The 20,102-nt window shown below is 40.7% G+C and overlaps 1 protein-coding gene across 2 annotated transcripts in view; it reads left to right on the plus strand.

The window, feature by feature from the left end:
• Taf1a (TATA-box binding protein associated factor, RNA polymerase I subunit A) overlaps positions 1–20,102 on the plus strand; it is a 32,216-nt gene that overhangs the window by 932 nt on the left and 11,182 nt on the right. The window contains exons 2-10 of one of the 2 annotated variants that reach the window (XM_051186497.1): positions 2,937–3,106; positions 5,002–5,115; positions 7,030–7,228; positions 11,917–12,047; positions 13,032–13,190; positions 13,799–13,865; positions 14,485–14,608; positions 16,475–16,629; positions 19,672–19,793. In XM_051186497.1, the coding sequence (XP_051042454.1) occupies positions 2,937–3,106; positions 5,002–5,115; positions 7,030–7,228; positions 11,917–12,047; positions 13,032–13,190; positions 13,799–13,865; positions 14,485–14,608; positions 16,475–16,629; positions 19,672–19,790 (1,238 nt within the window). In that variant the 3' untranslated portion in view covers positions 19,791–19,793. The remainder of the gene's footprint in view (positions 1–2,936; positions 3,107–5,001; positions 5,116–7,029; positions 7,229–11,916; positions 12,048–13,031; positions 13,191–13,798; positions 13,866–14,484; positions 14,609–16,474; positions 16,630–19,671; positions 19,794–20,102) is intronic. The other variant, XM_051186498.1, reaches the window with a different exon arrangement.

Here is a 20,102-nt window from a genome sequence, read left to right on the forward strand (position 1 = left end):
CTCACACCAGCACTTTTCTTACTGCTCTTGAAGCTCTTCTTGGCTCCTAGAATTTAGCTTCCACTTAAAGAGAAAAATTCATTTAATTTTATATTCTCAGAAAGTTAGTCCTCAGTAAATGGTGTGCGCTAGTGTTTTTCATGTGAGGACACTGAATTGCAAAGAAATTAAACTCTTAAGTAATGATATAAGGAAGCAAATCGGGTCTGCCTGATCTCAGATCCTATACTTTTAACCATAGAGAGGTAGATGGAGCTTGGCCTGAGAGCAGTCTTCCATTAGGTGAATGAAGGCTGTTTTGTTTTTGGTTTTTCAAGAGAGAGGGTTTCTCTGTGGCTTTAGAGGCTGTCACAGAGATCTGCCTGCCTCTGCTTCCTGAGTGCTGGGATTAATGGCATGCACCACCACAGCCAGGCTGATGAAGGCTATTTGAACAAATATATTGCCAGTTTTGTGGGCTAGTTGTCTGGGATTGTTGTGATCTAAGCAGCTTGTGTAGTTCTTACTAAATGCAGTGCCTGCTACAGAGAGCCAGCCGAGTCATAGGAGGCTTGCTCCCCCACTCTACTCTTTCTCTCCTTCTCTCTCCTCCCCTCTCTGCCCCTCCCTTTCTCTTTTTCTTTTCTGTTTCTAATTAACTTTCAGATAATTGCAGTACTGCTGGTGTCAGGATCATGTGAGTACTGAGGCTATGGATCCTGGTGTTTGGAGTGCGCATTAAATGGTCTATGCTATCGTCTTCTTACCTTTCCAGCCCTCAGGATAGGGTCTTGCCGATCAGCCTTACTAGCCTAGAACTTGCTACACAGAGCAGGTTGGCCTCAAACTTTGAGTAATCCTCCTGCCTTTGTCTTCTGATTGCTGGAGTGATAGATGTGCACCACCATGTCCTGCTGAGGAGCTATAGTCTTTATCATGTTTCTAATATACATGTCTCTTATGAACTATGTTCTGTGTACTGACAGTCTTGACAGTCTTAAGGTGTCATATAAATTGTTTTGTGAGTTTAATAGTTGCAAGTGAAAAATTTTCACCTCATGGATTTTTAAAATGGAATTATGTTACTTTTAAAATAGATTTGTTGACAACTAAATCATATAGAAATGTAATATATTGTTGCTGATTTTAAAATAGTAACAGATGAGTAAAATAGCTTTTAGTAGATGGGAGTTTTGGAATATACTTTTTTATAGACTGTCTATATCACTACATGTATGTATGCACACATATATACACACTCATAATGTTACTAGTGTCAAAGCAGGGTATAGTGGCACATGCCTTTAATCTTACCTTTTGCAGGATATTTGATCACACTGTGAACCCCCAAGATTGGGAAACCCTGTTTGTACTTGTGGTGGGGCTCAGCCTAAGCACACACTTTTAATCCAAGAGCTTTCTGCTTGAATATTGTAAACAGGATTCAGTAAAGTCAACCATAGTCAAGATGTAGAACAAGCAACCAGGTGACAGGAAGTGAACATAGGATTATTTAAAAAATATAGAAAGTAAGAGGATGAATAGAGAGATACACAGGAAGTAGAAGGGAGGGACAATGAGTTTGAGACAGTGTAGGGAAAGGGGGCTTCAGGGACGTTGGTGGAGAAGGAAGTGCAGCTGGATGATTTCTTTGCCTCTCAGAGATAGCCAACTGCCACTGAGTTCAGCCTCTGTCCTGGCTGTTTAATTTAAAAAAAAAATTATTGTGTGAAATTTATTTTGACCTTTATGTGAATGAGTATTTTTTTTCGTTCTTTATATTTTTCCTTCTTTTTTTCTCTTATGAATGAATATTTCTCTCTCTGTGTGTGTGTACTATGTATGTGGTACCCACGGAGGCCAAGAGAGACTGTTGAATCCCCTGGAGCTACTGACAGATGTGTGTTGCCTTGTGGCTGTGGGAACCATACCTCGTCTTCTGCTAGAGCAGCAAGTGCCATCTTTCCAGTCTCTAAGATTTTTATTTCTTATTGTGTATATATTTCTGTGTCCTTTAGTTTGTGGATGACGAGAGCCCAGAGCCAGAGATGGTTCTGCTTACATGTAACTCTAGCATGTGTGAGACCAGACAGAGAGAGTCCCAGGTCATACCTGGCTACATAGTGAGCCTGAAGTCAGCCTGGGCCATGTGAGTCCCAAGAAACCAGTAATAAAACAAACAAAAAAAAAAAAAAACAAAAAAAAAAAAAAAAAAAAAAAAAAAAAAAAAGAAAAGAAAGGAAGAAAAAAAGAAGACTGCTAGGATCTGTTAGAAGGAAAAAGGAGATACCAATATAACCTCTCTCGTTTATAATATTGTAACTAAGTCCATGTGCTGTTAACAAGGAGATTGTTAGTCCTTTACAGACCTAACTGATGCTAATGTTTACAGCTGAGTTACTGGAAACTTACTTCAGTAGAGTAACATTGGTGACTTTGACCTATTTTAAATACTGGAGCCTGTTCCTTTGGAAGGTTCTGTTCACATTACTTAGTAAAAGAACAACCAGTTTTAAAAGATATAGGGAGCCTGGTAGCACAAGGATATCTAGTATTTAGGATTAGATTTTATTTTGAGGCAGTTTCCTTATGTAGTTCAGTCTTTGGACTCAAAATTCTGCCTCAGCCGCTTGAGTGCTCAGATAAGTCATGTGACCGTGTGGCCAGCTTAGTTTATAGATTCTCTTTTGCATTTCTGTGTAAGCTAATTTCAAAGCATGGGAAGACGACTGAGTGTGCGGCAGCAGTGGCTGCTTGCGGAAGATCTGCCCAGGACTACCTGTCAGCATTGCGTCGTGGATTGGGAGACTGTTAAAACTAATATTGTATGGCAGTATTTGTTGTAAGATAGTGGGCTTGATTCTGGGTTAGGCTTCTCTTGTTAAAACTTGTGTTGATTGAGTTTTTTGATTAGCTGCACTGGAGTGGGTTGGGTAAGTAGTCTTCTATTGTTACAGTGACTGGAGGGAAGAAGAAGAGGGACTTTGCTCAGACGACAAGCACTTGTTTAAGCTTTATCCAAGAAGCTCTGCTGAAGCACCAGTGGCGGCAAGCTGCAGAGTACATGCACAGCTACTTACAGACCCTGGAAGACTCAGACACCTACAGGAGACAGGCTGCCCCCGAGGTAGGACAAGCGCACTGGGCACTGCGGGCTTGGTTCGAGCTCTACCCACAGTAGTCTTGTGTTTCTCCTGCCTCTGCTTCCTGAATACTGGGGTGATGATAGGTATGACACCACCATGCCAGGCTTATCCATTCCTTTTACTGTCAGTATTTCATCAAATGGAATACTCCATTTTATATATCCATTCATCAGTGGTTTCTCTCAACATTCATGTATGTTTTTCATGGTGCTTGCTTTAATTTCTCTTTGGTATATACTGATGAGTAGAATTGTAGGCTAAATAATTACACTATTTTTAATCTCTTAAGGTTTTACTAAATCCTTACCAAAGTGGCTTTTCCACTTTATATTTCTACCAGCGATATTTAATGTTGTGATTTTTTTCACATCCTTATTGATAATTTTTTATCTTATTTCATTCCATCCATCCATCCATCCATCCATCCATCCATCCATCCATCCATCCATCCATCTGAGACAGCCTTGATATGGAGATCATGTGGGCTCAGACTCAGGTTTACAGCACTCCTCTGTCTAAACCTCCTGAGGCTAAGAGGCATAAGCGACTATGCCTGTCATTTTTTGATGCTTGGAGTTGTGAAGTAGAATTGGCTTATGTTATGATTCACACTTCTCTGTTGACTAATGATGCAGATGGAGCTTCTCTAAATTCTAGTTGATTATGAGAGCACCAGTGCTTTCCATTTCCCTGGAACACCAGCCACGGCCCTCCGACTGCTGTAGACGTCCTTAGGATGAGCTCACTCTCCTCCTGATCGCCTGTCTTGTCCCATCTCTAACTTGGGTTTTCTTCCCTAGCCTCACTGCCCTTGCTTTTAATGGAACAGGTCAGGCATACTCCTTCACTTTGGCTCCCTTTACTTGGAAGGGTCTTTCTTCAGCTATTGCCGCCCTTTTGAAGTCAGTGTCTTCACTCTCATACCCATCCCTGCCCTGTTGTATAAAATGCCAGGTGTGGAGGTGCACACCTATAACCCCAGCAGAGAGAGAGGCAGAGGCAGCTTTTCCTTCCTTCCTTCCTTCTTTCTTTCTTTCTTTCTTTTTTTTTTTTGAGACACCTGATTTTATTAATCTAATCTAATTTGCTTTCTGAGAAAAGTGGAGCTCAAGTTCTGTCATCAAAATATGGCCTGAGAATATATATTTCATGAAAATTTGTCTTTTTTTGATACATATTCTTAGAGTGATATTTTAATTGCATAGCACATACACTTGGGTGAAAGTTCAGCGAGTGTGGACATGTCTACTATCTGCCCTTGGAGGGTTGAAGATGAGATTGAGCCCTGTAGGAACCCATTTCATACAGACTTTTAAGTTTATACTTCATGTGCACCCTAATTTAATAATGGCACTGCTATTCTTACCTGGGGTGGTGCTTTGAGTGAGGATGCCCCCAGACACTCTGGTTCCTGCTGGTGGCACGGTTGAGGGGGTTTGCTGGAAGAATTATGTCTGTCACTGGGCGTAGACTTTGGGAGTTTTAAAATCACACTCTTTCTAGATTGCTCTCTGCTTCATGCTTGCCATTCAAGATGTGAGCTTCTTGCTTCTGCCACCATGCCTTTGTGCAGCCCTCTTAGACTAACACTGGAACTGTGAGCCTAAGTACACTCTTCCTCCTGATTGTTGTGGTCATGGTCTTTATCACAGCAACAGACGCATCATCAATACACCAGAATTTCGAGATGTGATGATTATTGCCTAGTTACAAATGGTGGTGTACTAGGTGAAGTGTAGTGAAGTCTGGCAGGGGTGGTCTCCATGGAGAGGAAGGAGAAGTTGTTTTTAAATGTTATAATCAGGAGAAAATCTTGTAGGAAGAAACTAGATATGGTAAGGACTTACTCTTTTGCTGTTAATTTCTGCTTTGATAGATCATTTGGAAGCTTGGAAGCGAAATTCTATTTTATCATCCCAAAAGCAATGTGGAGACTTTTAATAACTTTGCTGACCGGATGAAAAATATTGGTGTCCTGAATTATTTAAAGGTGAGAATGTAGACTTGTAAATTTATATTTTCAATGTGTGTTTGTTTTAATTGCCTGTATCAATACTGAGATAGAAAATCATGGAAAATAGACCTGTGGGTAAAAGAGATGGGGAAAACGCTACTATGTGAGAACTTCTCTCTTCTGGTTTCCAGCCACCTTCCATGTGACTTGATTGGAAGCCTGTCCTCTGTCTAAGGCCCAGTCCTTCAGGGATTAGGCTGGACCTCACTGTGGACACAGCCAATCCTCACATGTTTGCTGAACTTACTTGAGCTGAGCTGGCATTTTGGGGGGGGAAAATCTGAAAAAAAAAAAAAAATAGGAACTTGAACATGTTGAAAAGCTGTAGTGTTCCTGCTGTTTGGATAGATCCTTTTCTCCGAATTCCCGTCTTGATAATAGTTTTTTGCAAAAGGGATTGAGACCACACCACAGTATTATAGCCCCTTCTTTACATATAGTCCTAACTAAAAGCACCATTCTTTAGTAAATTTATAAATAATTTGTTCTTAATTTTTTTCAAGACTATAAAGTTGTGTAAGAATTTGTCCATAAGTAGAGTAAACATGACAGAAACCATATGGCCTGTAAACATAAAATGTGCTTTCCTGGCTCTTAGTTTTGTTTTTACTTGTTTAAATCTCTCTCTCTCTCTCTCTCTCTCTCTCTCTCTCTCTCTCTCTCTCTCTCTGTGTGTGTGTGTGTGTGTGTGTGTATGTATGTATGTGTGTGTGTGTGTGTGTAAGTCTAGAGGTCTGATGTTGATACTGGAAGTCTTTTCTTGATCATCTCCACCTTACCTATTGAGGCAGGGTTTCTTGGAGACCTAGAGCTAATTGGTTCTGGCCAGCTAATCTGACTAGCCAGTTTGCTCTGGGATCCTGTTTTCACTTGTGCACTGGATTAGGCAGGCCCCTATGCCCACCCAACTTGTTTTGTGGGTTCTGGGAATCCAAAATGTGTCCTTATGCTTTCACAGCATAGTATAGTTTATCCACTGTATCATCTTGCTAGCCCTCTTTCTATCCCTCTTTCTTTCTTCCTCTCTCTCCCTCCCTTCCTTTCTTCTTCTTCTTCTTTTTTTTTTTTTCTTTGAGACAGGGCCTTGGTATAGCCCAGTCTAGTTTCCAGTTCACAGTGCCTCAGCCTTCCTGGCTCTGGGACGGTAGATGAGTGCCACCATGCCCAGCTACCATGGTTATTTTTACTTTTGTTTCAGGAACACTCTCCCTCTTAAACTAAATCCATTCTTCAGCACTCCTTGGCAGGGTGTTTTCTTTGAGCATATTTGACACCTATGAAGTTGTTAGGCTGTTGTTCACTGTGGGTCAAGCAGGCATAAGATTATGCCATTTAATCTTGAGTAGCCCCTTCTGAAGGATTACTGATAACTGGTGAAACATCCAGTGACTAACTAGTTCAGGCTTATAATGTGGCTTTTATGTCCAGTTTCCTCACTATGTTGCACTGTATTCTGTTACTCTCAATTACATAGTGTTGGTTGTTTCACATGCCTTTCTTTGCTTGATGAAAAAAAATGTAAATGATAGAGCATGGGCTATACCACTCTCTGAGCTTTCACTTTCTCTTTCTCCTCTCTTTCCACTCTCTCTCCTCTCTCCCTTTTTCTTTTCATTCATTTTTTTAAAGACAGGGTTCCTCTCTATATCCCTAGCTGTCCTGGAACTCACTCTGTAGACCATGCTGGCCTCGAACTCACAGAGATCCACCTGCCTCTGCCTCCCAAGAGCTGAGATTAGAGGCATGCACCAACACCGCCCAGTCAAGCTTTCACTTTTATTTGAAGGTTCATAGTTTTCAGGACTAAGCCAGCATATGTTATATCTTTCCTGAGTTTTCTGACTGATAGTTCTGAAATCAGTGACAGTGGGTGTTTCTTTATTGATGCAGATTTCCTTACAACATGCATTGTATCTTATACATCATGGAATGCTTGAGGATGCAAACAGAATTCTCAGTGATGCAGAGACATGGAGATATGGTGAAAAGTCATCCTCCCAGGAAGTGTTAATCAACCTTGTTCAGGCCTACAAAGGGCTTTTACAGTACTATACTTGGTCCAGAAAGAAGATGGAACTGTCAGAGATTGGTGAGTTGGCACAGTCAGCTTTCTTATGGTGAAGGAAAGGCAGAGCAGCATGGCTCACACAGATCACTGAGCTCATCCAGACGTAATAGAAAAAGCATTGCTCTTGGGAGGCTGAGGCTATCTTGAGTTTGAGGTCAGGGTGGGTTATATTATAAGATCCTGTCTCAAAAATTCAAGCAAGCAAACAGAAACTGTTTACTGGTATGCATTGATTAGGTGAGTTTTAAAGTTGTTATTTACTTTTCTTCTTACATGTGGTCCTAGAACCGGAGCAAGTTAATTTATGACTAGATTGTGGTGTTTACCACTCTTGGATAAATAACATCTTACTTCATTTTGCATGCAGTGGATGACCTTTTTGTAGTAAGATTGAGGGAGGAGTAATGGTAGAGGGAGGAGTTCAGAAGATCTTTAACGTTACTTGTCTTCAATGAAGAAAACAAACCCAAAAACATTTCTACTCATAATAATAGATGGTTTGAGTTAATGACTGTTTTAGAGTCATTGCTATTTTAATGTAATTTTACCATGGTAACCATAGATAAGATGAAGTGGTGGCAAGCCTGTAATCCCAGTACTTGGGAGGTAGAGGCAGGTGGATCTCTGAGTCTGAGGTCAGTCTGGTCTACATAGTAAGTTCCAGGATATCCAGGGAGAGAGTGAAATGCTGTCTTTGAAAAAAAGACACCGGTGGGGGTGGTGAAAACAGCTCTTTGCCAACCTCCTTTGGATGCTACCTGTGGACCTGCACATGCTGCAGCTGTGCCTTTGTCTAAAGTTTGATGAGCTCCGTGATTGATGACTCCTTCCTTCGTAATGCTTAGGGATCTTTTTGTTTTTTTCTTATAGCATTTCCCACCTCATTAATCATCTTTGTTGGTCTCGTTTCTAAGCATAAATAAACCAAATAAACCCTTCCTCCCGACTTGCTTTGGACATGGTGTTTCATCCTAGCAATAGTCATCCTGTCTAAGACAATTTTCTTCTGCCTTTATTTATATTTTCCCCACATAAACAACTATAATGATGCAGGTAATCTTATAAATAGTCTAAAAGAATTACAAGTCTAAACTCATATATGAAAACCAATCATCTCTACTTTAAAGCCTCAGGGTGGATGCCTACTCATCAAACAGCATTTTTATTAAATTATATCAGGAAGTTGAGGGCAGAAATGGGTACAAGGAATTACTCGTTGCCTTTTATCATCAACACATCCTAGCCAGCATTTGTTTTTGTTCCCTGACTTAAGAGTCCTAGATCAACAATTAAAGGTGTGTCTTTTTTAAGCTTTAAGTTGTTCCCCAAGATTTTCTACCTCAAAACCATTAACAAAAACATCTTAACCTAACTCTACTAATAATCCACATGTCTAAATTCTTTTTAAGGGTGGTGGTTGAGTCATTAATCTGTTCCAGCAGCAATGCTTGGAAAAAGTCAATGACTGTTATTGTATGAGTAACACTGCCTAGTGAAGGGCCAGAACCCCCTCTGAGTTTTCACACAGCCCCTAGATTATGAGGAACGCAATAAATGGACCTAGGCTCAATAGCAGCGTGAGGTCAGTATTTCTCTTTTAGACTTCTCACAGATCAAGAGCCTTTCATTTATAACTGTTTACATGGGCTAAATAGTTTTTATAATTGCCAGAAAAAACAGGTTATTAGTTTCACTTTTCATAATTTAGAATCGGCCTTTTTTGGGGGCTGGGTGGTGTTGGAGATATGGTTTCTCTGTGTAGCCCTAGCTATCCTGGCACTAGCTTCTGTAAATCAGGCTGGCTTTGCACTCAGAGAGATCCACTTGCCTCTGCCTCCTCAGTGCTAAGAATAAAGGTGTGCTCACCACTGCCCGGCTCCAGTTAACTAACCATCCAATTCTTTGTTTTGTTTTCTTTTTCTTTTTTCTTTTTTTTTTTTCTTCTCTATATTGCTTTGGAGCCTGTTCTGGAACTAGCTCTGTAGACCACCAAGCTGGCCTCAAACTCACAGAGTTCCGCCTGCCTTTGCTGGGATTAAAGGTGTTGTGGGCCACCAATGCCTGGCTAATTCTTTCTTTTGTTACATGAAGTCATTATTTAAAGCTTTTTTTTTTTTTTCTTAAGCTCTGATGCACACAAAACCTGTGAACACATTTCCCAACATCAAGATTAAAAACTTGAGCTAGCCTAACTCTTGCGACTCAATTGTTTTCCTTAATCTTTAACCTAAACCATAGTCTATAACAATCCTCAAGTAAAACTCCTAAATCTTAGCTGTGTGACATTCCTTGTTCCTATTTTCTACCCTTTGCAGCTCCAGCTTTATTATGGGCAGGGGGCAGCACTCTATCCAACCTTTACCTATATTAATTTTCCCACTAACCTAACCTCTATCACAGTCCCTTACTATGGTTGTTAAAAACCCTTAATCATCAAAATTCTATTTAAGCTAACACTATTACTATATAAAATCATTACTTCAGTTAAATAGTACAACTTAAGAGGAAATCATCTTTAAAATAATCCACAGATAAAAATGTCCAGTAGAACAGGGTATTTTCATGAGAGAATCACATTACATTGAAATGAGGTGTGGATCCCCCCACACCCATTTACACCATACTAGATAACAGAGAAAAATGGCATTGGCACACATTTAAAAGGCATAGCAGAAGCAAAAGACATTCTGTAGTCGAAGCCCTTGGGGCCTTGCCTATCTGGGATTCACCCATCAGTGCCTTGCCTTCTGGTGAACCAAACTCCTGAAGCTCAGTTGCCATCTGCTGGTTCTCTGACGTAGCCACTGGCAGAAATGCTTGCAGAGTTCAGGTCTACAACGATGTCCACTATAAAAGCCTTACTGTTTTAATCCTTATATTTAGATGTCTAATCCATTTTGAATTTTGTTTTGTTTTTGTATATGATACAAGATAGGTAACAATCTACTCTTGTTTTGTTTGTGGCTGTCCATATGAAAACTGTTCCTTTCAGCTGGGTGGTAGTAGCACACACCTTTAATCCCAGCACTTGGGAGGCAGAGGCAGGTGGATGCATCTTTGTGAAGATCAGGCTAGCTTAGTCTACAGAGTGAGTTTCAGGATAGTCAGAGCTGTTAACACAAAGAAACCCTGTCTCCTGGTCAGGGGTGAGGGGAGTGTTTATTAAATTTATCTTGTGAACTATACTGAAAATCAGTTGCTTATAATCATGAAAGGTTATTTCAGGGCTCTGAGTTCTTTCGTGCATTGTCTGTGATTGTCTATGTATATTAGTCCCGATGTCTATATCATACAGTTTTGATTACTATACATTGTGATAAGTTTGGGAGTGATGGTATGCTTGCTCCAGCCTTGCTCTTTTTAATCTTTTTAAAGATTGTTTAGACTTTACTCATTCCATTGTCTGTTATGAACTGTAAAATCATTCATACCAGTTTGTCAGCCTATGCAGTGGCCATTGGGATTTTGATAGGGATTATAGAATTTTAGATGAATTTAGCAGTAGTAGTTTTCTATTCTATAAACATGAGGTGACTTGTAAAGTTTTAAAACAACTTTACTTTTCAGAGTATAATTTTTCATCTTTATAAATGTATACCTAGTATTACCTTTGTTGTTCTTTCAGTGTGTATATGTGAGCATATGAGTGTGCACTTGTGTTCAGGTGTGTATGATTGTTGGGAATATGGGAATTTGGAGACCAGAGGTCAGTCAACCTTGATTGTCATTCTTAGGAGCTGTCCCCTATGTTTTTTGAGACAGGGCCTCTATGTAGCCTTGACTGTCTGGAAATCACCATGTAGACCAGGCTGGTTTTGGAACTCCTTCTGCCTCTGCCTCCCAAGTGCTGGGATTTAAGGTGGGCACCACCATTCTCCATCATAAACTGTTGTTGTGTATTAGTTTTATACCCTGCAATCTTAATGAATTGTTAATGCTTATAAAGTTTTTAAAAATCAAATTAATGTATATTGTCTGCATGTGTACCTGCGCCCCATACATTTCTGGTGCTTGCAGAAGCCAGAAGAGGACATCAGATCCCCCAGGACTAGCTATATAGATGGTTGTGAGTAACATATGGGTGCTAGGAATCATACCCTGGTCCTGTAAGAGCAGATAGTGCTTGTAACCATTGGACAGTCTCCACCCACCTAGCTCTTATGAGTTTTTAATGGATTTTTCTTTAGGCTTCCTGTATACCAGGGTCATGTCATCTGAATAGAGATAATTTTTCTTCCTTTTCAGTCTAGGAGTTGCTGCGTTTCCCTGTTTCATTGTCCTAATAAAAATTAGTGTACTGAGCAGAAGTCGAGAGAGGGGATGCCTTGTCTTTTCCTCAGATTTCATCAAGGTTGTTAGCTGTTTTTTAATTGAATTTAAATTTAAAAATTGAGATTGAATGAGTCCTTCTGTTCATAGATTGGTGACTTTTTAATGACAGAGTTCTTGAACTTTGTCAAATCTTTTTCTGCCTGTGTTGAGATGCTCATGCATAGATATTTTTAGAATGTGGGTCTTTATTGCTTGTATTAGTTGATAGGTGTATATTTGCTTTTTAGAGGTAGCTAGACTAAATTCCCCAATACCCTGTTGGGGAGTTGGCCATGCTACCTTTACACGTACTTGTTAGTGTTTATCAGCATCCACCCAGGCCTGAGTGTTGCTTATGGTTTCTCTAAATGATGCACAAATCTCTTATGTTTGAGCAGATAAGGATGATTATGCCTACACCGCAAAAACCCGAAACATGCTCAGCCAGAGCTGCAGGACGTCCACAAATATCTGTGCACTGCTAAAAACTCCTGGGGTTTGGGATCCTTTTGTGAAGAGTTACGTGGAGGTGAGTCACTCTTCATGGACCAGGTGATGCACTTGTCCCAGTACTGAGAAGGCAGAGGTAGGAGTGCTGCCAGTGTGAGGCCAGCCTGAGGTATGTAGTGAGCTCTAGGCTAGCCTGGGCTACATTTGTAGTACAACTCTGTCTCAAGAACAAAAGTACAAGAGTGTATTAATTTGATTTTTGTCATATGATTGGAAGGAGGTTAATAGAGAAAAATGTGTAAAATTTTCTTTTTTTTGGTCTAAATTTGTTACTATGCTATTTAAGTTAGTCCGTCATGGCCAGATACCTTTGTGCATAGTGATATAATTATAATTGGCAAGTCTGCATTTTTGTTATTGAACATAATGTAAAACCTGGATAATTGCTAAAAGATATGGTTGCTTATAGAAGGAAAGTGGGAAAAAACTGAGCCAAAATCACAACATAAGGAATGAGGAAAACAATGGCTTTTAGAAAGTTTATTAAACTAGCTACCCCACTATCTCAGAGTTCTTGCAGAAGAACTGAGGGCTTGGACTCTGCTTGGGGAAAATTTGAATGCTAAAGTGGCCATTTTGTTTTCAGAAGAGAAATCTAGTTCATCTGTGAATTGCTTCAGAGATAGGAACTGCAATTATGTACTCCTTAGGGCTGAAGTTATGAGGGCCGCTGAGATAGTTGAGTCACACTTGGTCATTAGTGTTGTCTACTTTGGGGACTTGTGTTTCTTGTAGGAACCGTTATTACAGTGGGGATGGGTGGGGGGTCTACGTTTTCCAGTAACAAATTCAAGGAGTAAATGAGGTCACATAGTGCCCTTTGCTCCTGTTTTGTAGAAGTTGTAGGAATGCTAGAAAAGCAGAATTGGTGTCGCTCTTGTCTATTACACAGTGTTTGTCACTTTTGTCATTTTTGTTGTTGTTCCTGTGTTCTTAGCAGTAAGCTTTTATCTTTTTATGGAATGTTACAGAATTAATCTAAGATATACTTTATTTTATACAGATGCTAGAATTCTATGGGGATCATGATGGAGCCCGAGAGATACTCACCAATTATGCGTATGATGAAAAGTTTCCCGCAAACCCCAATGCCCACATCTACTTATATGAATTTCTCAAGAGAGAGAAGGCACCAAGAGCAAAACTGATAAGTGTTCTTAAGGTATAAAAATTTCCCCAGTATTTTAATTTTTTTCTTTATTTTATGTGTATGGGTGTTTTGAATGTCTGTATATCACAATCATGCAGTGCTTCTGGAGGTCAGAAAAAAGTGTTGGATCCTCCTGCGACGGGAGTTACAGATGTTTGTGAGCTGCATGTGCTCTTAACTGAGCCATCTCTAAGCCCCTCCACTTTTTTTTTTTTTTTTTTTTTTTTTTTTTAAACAGGGTCTTTCTCTGAAGTGAAAGCTCACCATCAGGCTAGGTTGGGAGGACAGCGAGCTCCCAGGGTCCTCCTGTTTCTCTCCAGTGCTGGGATTGCAGGTGCATGGTGCATACCTTGCTTTTTGTGTGGTGCTGAGGATTCGAACTGAAGTCCTTGTGCTTGCATAGTGAGCACTTCACCCACTGAACTGCCTCCTGGAATTTTGTTTTCTAAAATAACTTTTCAGAGGATACCTTCTTATATTCAGATTGAAACTGAATCAAAGTTCTTAATTCATTTGCTGAGAGCATGTTAGCCAGTAAGAATTTTACATAAAAGTAAGCTAGAATTTGAGAAATGTCTGTCTGTATAGGGTGTAAATTATAGCACTATTTTCTCTTTCAGATTTTGCATGAGATTGTGCCATCCCATCCACTAATGTTAGAATTCCATACATTGCTTAGAAAATCAGGTAAAACTGTATTTTATACTCATTTGTGTATATAGACTAGATGGAGGACCAGCCATCTATGACCCAGGGTCCACACCTACTCACCACCTGTTTTCACAAGCTAAATCCTCTTGCACCCCACTCCCTCCTGGAGTGCTTTTGCTTTGTGACTGTAGAGCCTGTAGCTGCAGTGGAGATTCCACTTAAGCTTAAAACTTAAAATGCTTTTTGTCAGGTCCTAGCGGAGACACTTTGGAAGTAGGAGGACAGAATGCCTTTCACTTCTACAATTTGCCTCCGTTAACGCCTTGAGGGCTGCAATGCAGTATAGTAAAGAATGTCTGTCTTAGAAGACAGCTTGTTTGAGACAGTTGCTACAAAGTCTGTAGGTTTAACCTATGTGTACCAAAAATGCCAAACAGGGTAGGTGGTATTTAGAGGGGTCTAACTTCAGAAGAGGCTCACTGTCTTACGTCATTAACTGTCACCTATCGCAGGACAGTGAGCATAATGACTTGTTTTAAAGTTAACTAACCAGATGGCTTGCAGTTAACAGTGCTTCATTAACTTGGTGTCTCTTCTTAGCTCTGTGCACTTCTCCAGTACTTTCTGTAAGTTTGGGCTTTTGTGACTGTTGCAGACACAGAGGAACACCGGAAGCTTGGCTTGGGTGTGTTATTTGAAGTCCTTGATTTTGCTGGATGCTCTAAGAACATAACTGCTTGGAAATACTTGGCAAAGTATCTGAAGCAGACATTAATAGAGTAAGTGAAAAACAGCACGTTCTAGCTGTTGCTTTTAAAGTTTTTAACTTAATGTTCTCGCATTTCCTATATGGGATCTTTTGCTCTTTTTTTTTTTTTTTTTTTTTTTTTCTTTTTCTTTTTTCTGAGTGTCATAAGCTAGGAAAATCATAAGCCTAATTGAAATTAGAAATTCTGTGCATGTATTTTGTGTTAGCAAAATCAACACTGCATCTTAAAGTGAGTGATGCTGCACTTGCCATGCAGTTGTCAGGGCCACACTCTGGGTCTGAGAAAAGGAGTGGCACTACTCATGTGTATTCTGTATGTGGGAAGAGAGGTCTCCTAGAATTAAGCTTTACTCCAATGTTACATCCATTTTGAGTGGAGAGGAAGTCCTGTGTTTGAGAATACTTGCTTTGGGCATGCAATGGACTTTACTCTGTGGTTACTGCTCTCGTTGGTGGCATGAACTTGGGAGATGGGGCCTAAAAAAACGAGGCAGACCAAAGTCTCGTGCAATAACCAACTTTATTTTAGAGCATCAGGTAATTTAAACTCTGAGGGTTAAAAAGAATCTCTCGAGTAAAGTGTACAACCAGAGACACGTGGAAAAATACTTTTTTTTTTTTTCCATAGAAGCATATGAATAGCACCAGCTGAACAAAGCTCTCTCTTACCTGCTACACCTGGGAGAGGCACAGAAACAGTCCATGAGTTTGAACAAACTGAGATCACAAGAGCCTTGTCTTATTTTCTTGTTTTCTCACAAGCACGGAGAATTCCCCTCATACTTCATTCTTGGACCATGTTCCGGCAATCCTGAAGATCAAAGAATGCTGAAACTAGGTGGCTTTTACAGAGAAATCTTAAGAGTTTTTTCTTGAAAAGTTCTGGTAGCAGAGAAGTCAAAGGTGAAGGAACTGGCTGATCTGTGTCTGGTGGAGCCTGGTCTCCTTGTTCCTGGTGTCCACTCACCATTTTCTCATATGTTAAAGGGACCGAGGCAGCTACTGTACTGTCTGGGGCTCTTAAAGGCGCCAGTGCAGTTTGTGACTCAGCTCCTCATGTCCCAGGCCCAGTACCTCACCTCCTCGTAATGGTCCCTGCACTTCAGCATTTGGAGTCTGTGAAGGGTGTATTCACATTATGGCAGTGTGGTTTGTTGGCATCGTCACCATCAATCACTATAGATCTGAAGCACCAGTTAAATCCCTCCTAGACTATAGGGTTCCTGAAGGCCAAGGAACGTACTGTTCACATGTTGAATCTAGTAGTTCTAACACAAGGGCTGCCACAGGTGTTAAATACACATTTACTCACATTGTTGGTGAACACTTAGTTTGCTTGGTTGTTTGAGCATCAAGCTTATGTATTCGGATATTATAATAATGACATATGAATTGGCATAGTAATTTTGGTGGCATTTCATTTTATCTAAGATTGTTAAGTACCTTTTAAGTGGTTACAATAATAGCTAACGGTTACTGTGTAGCAGACACTGTACAAGGAGCTCTATGGGGATCTGCTATACTATTGGCCTAGTTTGCTCCTAATAAAAATGCTTAGGAAATAGCCACTTCCACCATCAAAGAAATTGAGCCTTAGAAAGGTTAGCAGTATGCTGAGGACCCTGGAGATGGAAGGTCTGAGATTTCAATCCAGGATTCTAACTTTGTTCATGCTGTTTACCACTCTGCTGTAGGGCATTGGCTGTGACGTGGAAATGGGATGTGGAGACCAAAAAGAGTGAACATGAGCTTGCCTCCATGCTTCTGACATGCCTGTGCTCACATGTGAGCCCAGGAACTTCTCCTGAGTTGTCTTAGAGATCGCCCACATTCAGCTTCTGCTGACATCTTCCCCTGTTCATGTGTGTCCTCGCAGGAGCCAGCCAGCATGGGTTGAAGAAGTGTGGAAACCTAGGAGAAGCTGGTGGCCGGCCTTTCACTTCAGCCTCTTCTGGGCAAAGAGCGACTGGAAGGCAGACGCTGACTTGGCTTGTGAGAAAGCTTTTGTAGCTGGAATCCTTTTAGGAAAAGGTCTGTGGTTTTGTTCTCTGTTCATTTGGATGTAGCTTTTGACTGAGTCTGAAGCTTGAAAGTGTGCCGGTTCGTTCATCTTGTCCAGTCTGATGCCTAGGGGTTTTAGGTGCTTGAGAAGTAACTGGAATGAGAGTGTGAGCCCTGTGTGGGATTGTGATAAGCACTTATGTGGGATCCTGTGAACTGTGCCGTTAGCTTCCATGTCCTTACATGAGTTTGGGGCATAAAATGCACTGTGCAGAGCCTTGGGCCTTACTGTGCAGGTGTACTGAACTTGTGGACAGGGTCACAGAAACTACAAGGATGCTCTGAGTTGACCTCAGTGTTCGTCGCTAGCTTCATGTTGTATTCATTCCTGTCCTATGGACATCCCCCTGTCCTACCCCATCCCCAAGAGAAAGAATACCACCTATTAGCGGCCAGCCTTCTAAAAAGAGGAAACTGGTCTTTTATTATGGACTATTTTGACCAGTAAAATGCTTACCTGCTTTGCACCACTGAAACAGGAACAGTGGAACACACTGAAATAAAACTGCCAGAAAGTATGTGCAGAAATACAAAGGGAGTGCTTCAGTGAGCTCCCAGAGTTCCCCTTTGTTTGTGGTTTGTATCACTGTGCAGTGGGATCCTGAGGCCCACACCATGGGCAGTGCTAAGAGGGCATCTCTTGTGGAATGAGAATTGGTGTGTCCTATAGTTCCTAAGATTAGGAAGAGATTGATTTTATGAGAAAGGGGATTAATGAGAATAGAGGTGTAAAGTACCATTTCTAGTAACACACTAGTGATGGGACAGAAATGGGCTTGTCTGCAATGGTTCACTCTCTGAACCCTGGGTACAGACAGTACAGATGGCTCAGGGCGCGTATCGGAGCAGAGTCTGAAGGCCTGGGACATTTTCCAGTCTTCTTACTTGGCACTTAGGTCAAGCAGTGACCTTTGGTGGCCTCTGTGAAATGCACATTGTAAACATGGCTCTTTCCTTATTTGCTAACAGGATTGTAAATACCAAGTGAACATATCCTGGAGGGCTCTATGAATTCCCAAGTGTTCTAGAAGTGTGAGGCATAGTTTTGCTTGAGAATGGGTACCATTCATTGGTCTGGGTGGGTACTGGGAGTTTGCTTCTTGCTCTGATCACCACCATTACATCCTCTCATTCTGTCTTGGTCAGCTTCTGCTTTGTCTTAGAATGTGTATGACAGTTGTCCTTCTTCCCATGCTGTGTGAAAAGCAAGGCAGCCCCTTTTCTCTTTGGAGGAATCTTTCCTTATAGTTAGCAACACATCACCTTCCACCTTAAGCTCTCTTCAGGGCTATGCAGTTGTTGGTGTTAGGACAGAGAGAGAACTCTGGCTGTATTTAATTTGTACTATAAAGTAGTTTAAGAATACAAATAAGTACCTTATTTCCAGATACTTCGGAGGCTATGGTGGGAGGATTGTTTGAGGCCAGGAGTTATATGTAAACCTGGACCACACAGATAGATCCTGTCTCAAAAGAAACACCACAAATTATTTAAGTAACACTATGAATACTTATAGACCCTACCACTAGCATGCTGTCTTTAAGGATGGTAGATGGGTAATGGTGTATAACCTGGCATTCTCCTAGATAGATGTATGTCAGTTGAGGCTATAATAAAATTAATTTTTCATATGATTGTTTTGTTTAATACAAATAATCACTGGTAGGTCTGGTGGTACAGACCAATAATCCCAGGTACTTGGGAGGTTGAAACAGGACAATTGCAAGTTCAAAGCCTACTTGGATTACACAGTAACTTCAAGACCAGTCTGGATAGGTAACTCTGTGGGACCCTTTGTTTTAATGACTGTGGCAGGAACTGAAGAGATGGCTCAGTGGTTAACAAAGAAGCCAAATTAGGTTCACAGCACCCACATTGGGTGGCCAACAACTGCCTGGATTACAGCACTTTCTTCTGGCCTCTGCACCCACAAATAATGTGGTGTGCGCACATGCACACAAGTATGCATACGTAAAAACAAAAATGAATCCTTGAAATCAAAAGTAGAAGATGCTAGGGTTATATGGCTTAGTGATAGGACACTTGCCTAGCATGTGTAGGGCCTTAGGTTCAGTCCCTAGAACTGCATCCATTCATGGGTGGATGGGAGGATGGATGGACAAAAATCACATCATATCAAGCTTACATTTTTCTTTTAGAAATTGGCTTTTCTGAAACACTTGACAAGTGTCATCTTTGCATTGTGAGACTGAAGAGCAGGCAGACCGCAGGAGCACTAGGCACCTTGGTCAAAGTATCATCTCTATCCACTGCTTGCTAGAAGACTAGAAGGAACTGTGTTTGGTCATTTCTACTCTATAATGTGTTTATTCTAATCCTCCACATTCCTGCTTTCTACAGAGAACTTTCTTGCTGTGAGAGATGCCATTGTAGCTGTTTGACAAGCTGGCATTGAGAGGGTTGGGTAAATTAGCTTTTGGAAGTCTCCTTTAATAAGTTGGTATATAATATGCATATCACCATGTCTAGTGCTTAGGAAGGGTGGAAAAGGAGTTGAAGTGTTTGCTTTAATTGTGGGTGAGATGTGCCTTCGCAGGTAGCACTCACTGTCATTGGTGAGGCTTACACAGGATGCCTCTTACATGTACATTTTTGTTTTGTTTTTCCAGACAAGATTTCTCTGTATTGCTTTGGAACCTGTCCTGGAACTAGCTCTTGTAGACCAGGCTGGCCTCGAACTCACAGAGATCCACCTGCCTCTGCCCCCGGAGTGCTGGGATTAAAGGCATGGGCCACCACTACCCGGTTTACATGTGTGCTTTTAAAGGATGATTCTTACACTTGATTTTAGCTAGAAGGCTGAGAAGGGAATGTTTTTGTTTTTTAAACAAACAAACAAACAAAAAAAAAAAGGTGTGTGTTTAGTGGGAGAACATGGCTCTAGAATAATTACTTTTTACATAGTTGACACAAATGAGCAAGATTTAAAAATGGTGACGAATACTTAATTGATAAATATTAAAACTTTTTTTATTATGTTTTATTTTTTAGGTTGTAGATATTTTCGGTATATTTTAAAACAAGATCATGAAATCTTGAAGAAGAAAATTAAGCAGATGAAGAAGTCTGTGAAAAAATATAGTATTGTAAATCCAGGTGTTTGCACCTAGACTGTAAGTTGTTGTATAGCTGTCACTACAATGTTGTGGCTCGCGGTTATTGAATGTGTGTGTTGATGTTTAAGAAGGTTATTCACATTATTTTAAGTGTGTGTGTACACATGTGTGCTGTCAGCCATGTCATTCCTCAGGAGCCTTGCTTTCAGACAGCTCTCACTGAGTCCTGGGGCTCACCTGCTAGGTTGGCTGGCTAGTGTGTCCCAGGGACTCTTCTTACCTCTGGGATTATAGTTTCATTTTTTTAATTGATCCATTCATTTGTTTATGTGTTGTGTACACATGTGCGGATGACTTGGCATGAGT

The sequence above is a fragment of the Phodopus roborovskii genome, unplaced genomic scaffold, assembly GCF_943737965.1.
Source record: "Phodopus roborovskii unplaced genomic scaffold, PHOROB, whole genome shotgun sequence".
In the NCBI taxonomy this organism is placed as follows: Eukaryota; Metazoa; Chordata; class Mammalia; order Rodentia; family Cricetidae; genus Phodopus; species Phodopus roborovskii.